Below are 1356 nucleotides of genomic sequence, written 5' to 3'. Positions count from 1 at the left end.
CTCTCTGGTTTTGGAATAGACCAGGATGTCATCAATGAAAACAACCACAAATTTATCCAAGTACGGCCTAAAGACTCTATTCATGAGATCCATGAAGACCGCGGGGGCATTGGTAAGACCAAAAGGCATAACTACAAACTCATAATGCCCATATCGATTCCTAAAGGCTGTTTTTGGAATATTTTCGGGTTTTATCCTCAATTGGTGGTATCCTGATCACAGGTCAATTTTGGAGAATACGGTCGAGCCTTGCAATTGGTCAAACAAGTCATCTATTCAGGGTAAAGGATACTTATTTTTAATGGTTACTTTATTAAGCTCACGATAATCTATGCACAATCTCAAACTTCCATCCTTCTTTCTCACAAAGAGTACGGGTGCACCCCACGGTGAGGAACTTGGCCTAATGTACCCTTTCTCTAATAGTTCATCAAGTTGATCTTTGAGTTCCTTCAGCTCCGCAGGAGCCATCCTATAAGGTGCCTTAGAGATAGGTCCTACACCGGATACTAATTTAATGGTAAAATTCACCTCACGATGTGGAGGCATCCCTGGTATTTCTTCTGGGAATACGTCTGCAAACTCTCTAACTACAGGTATGTTAGATACACAGGGTTCAGACTCTGGGATTTGGTGAACTTCACAAAGGAATCCTTCACAACCTTGTCGTAGTAACTTTAAGGTTTTAACAAGGGTTATGATCCTATTGACTTCGTTGTTTTTCACCCCCTGAAAATTTATTTTGTCCCGGGTTGGTTTCGAAATAGTTACTATTCTCTTATGACAGTCTATAAGAACATGATTTGCTATAAGCCAATCCATCTCTAGAATGATATCAAAATCGTGTAGGTCAAGTTGGACAAGATCAACTAGGAAAGGGTTCTCTTCTATGGTTATGGTACAATCCTTGTATACAACGGAACACGGGATTGTTTCTCCGGTGGGTAATCCTATCAAGAGTCCTATATCCGGGTTACTGGGCACTAATTTCAATTTATTACTTAGCGAATGTGATATAAAAGAGTGACTTGCTCCGGTATCAAAAAGTACACTAACAGGAGTAGAGTTAAATAGAATGTTACCCGTGACCACATCATTTGAATGTTCTGTCTCCTGGGTATTCATCACGTACACTCGACCAGGCACAGGGCCTTACCTTTGTACCATGTTTCCTTGCGACCCTGGGGGAATGCTAGTGGGATTGTTGTTGTTAGTGTTGGTGCCAACTCCAGGCGGCTTGCTCCTTGCTACTGGACAATTAACCCTTTTATGATCAGGGCTCCCACACTCAAAGCATCGCAGGATGGGGTACGTACATTGGTTTGTGTTGTGATTGGTTAATCCACATTTTGCACA

The 1356-nt window shown here is 41.7% G+C and overlaps 1 protein-coding gene across 1 annotated transcript; it reads right to left on the bottom strand.

Moving 5' to 3' along the window:
• Positions 1-276: 276 nt before the first annotated feature.
• LOC141655603 (uncharacterized) lies at positions 277-1125 on the bottom strand. The gene has a single exon (XM_074462673.1). It carries the CDS (start codon positions 1123-1125, stop codon positions 277-279), a length of 849 nt encoding a protein of 282 aa, XP_074318774.1.
• Between the last annotated feature and the right edge of the window lie 231 nt (positions 1126-1356).

The sequence above is a fragment of the Silene latifolia genome, chromosome 5 (genome assembly GCF_048544455.1).
Source record: "Silene latifolia isolate original U9 population chromosome 5, ASM4854445v1, whole genome shotgun sequence".
Lineage (NCBI taxonomy): Eukaryota > Viridiplantae > Streptophyta > Magnoliopsida > Caryophyllales > Caryophyllaceae > Silene > Silene latifolia.
The sequence above is the reverse complement of the archived record's forward strand: the minus strand, read 5'-3'. Positions and strand labels throughout refer to the sequence as shown.

What these genes read in the sequence shown, in the direction of transcription:
- LOC141655603 (XM_074462673.1), bottom strand. Translation starts at nt 1,125, where the DNA reads ATGAATACCCAGGAGACAGAACATTCAAATGATGTGGTCACGGGTAAC.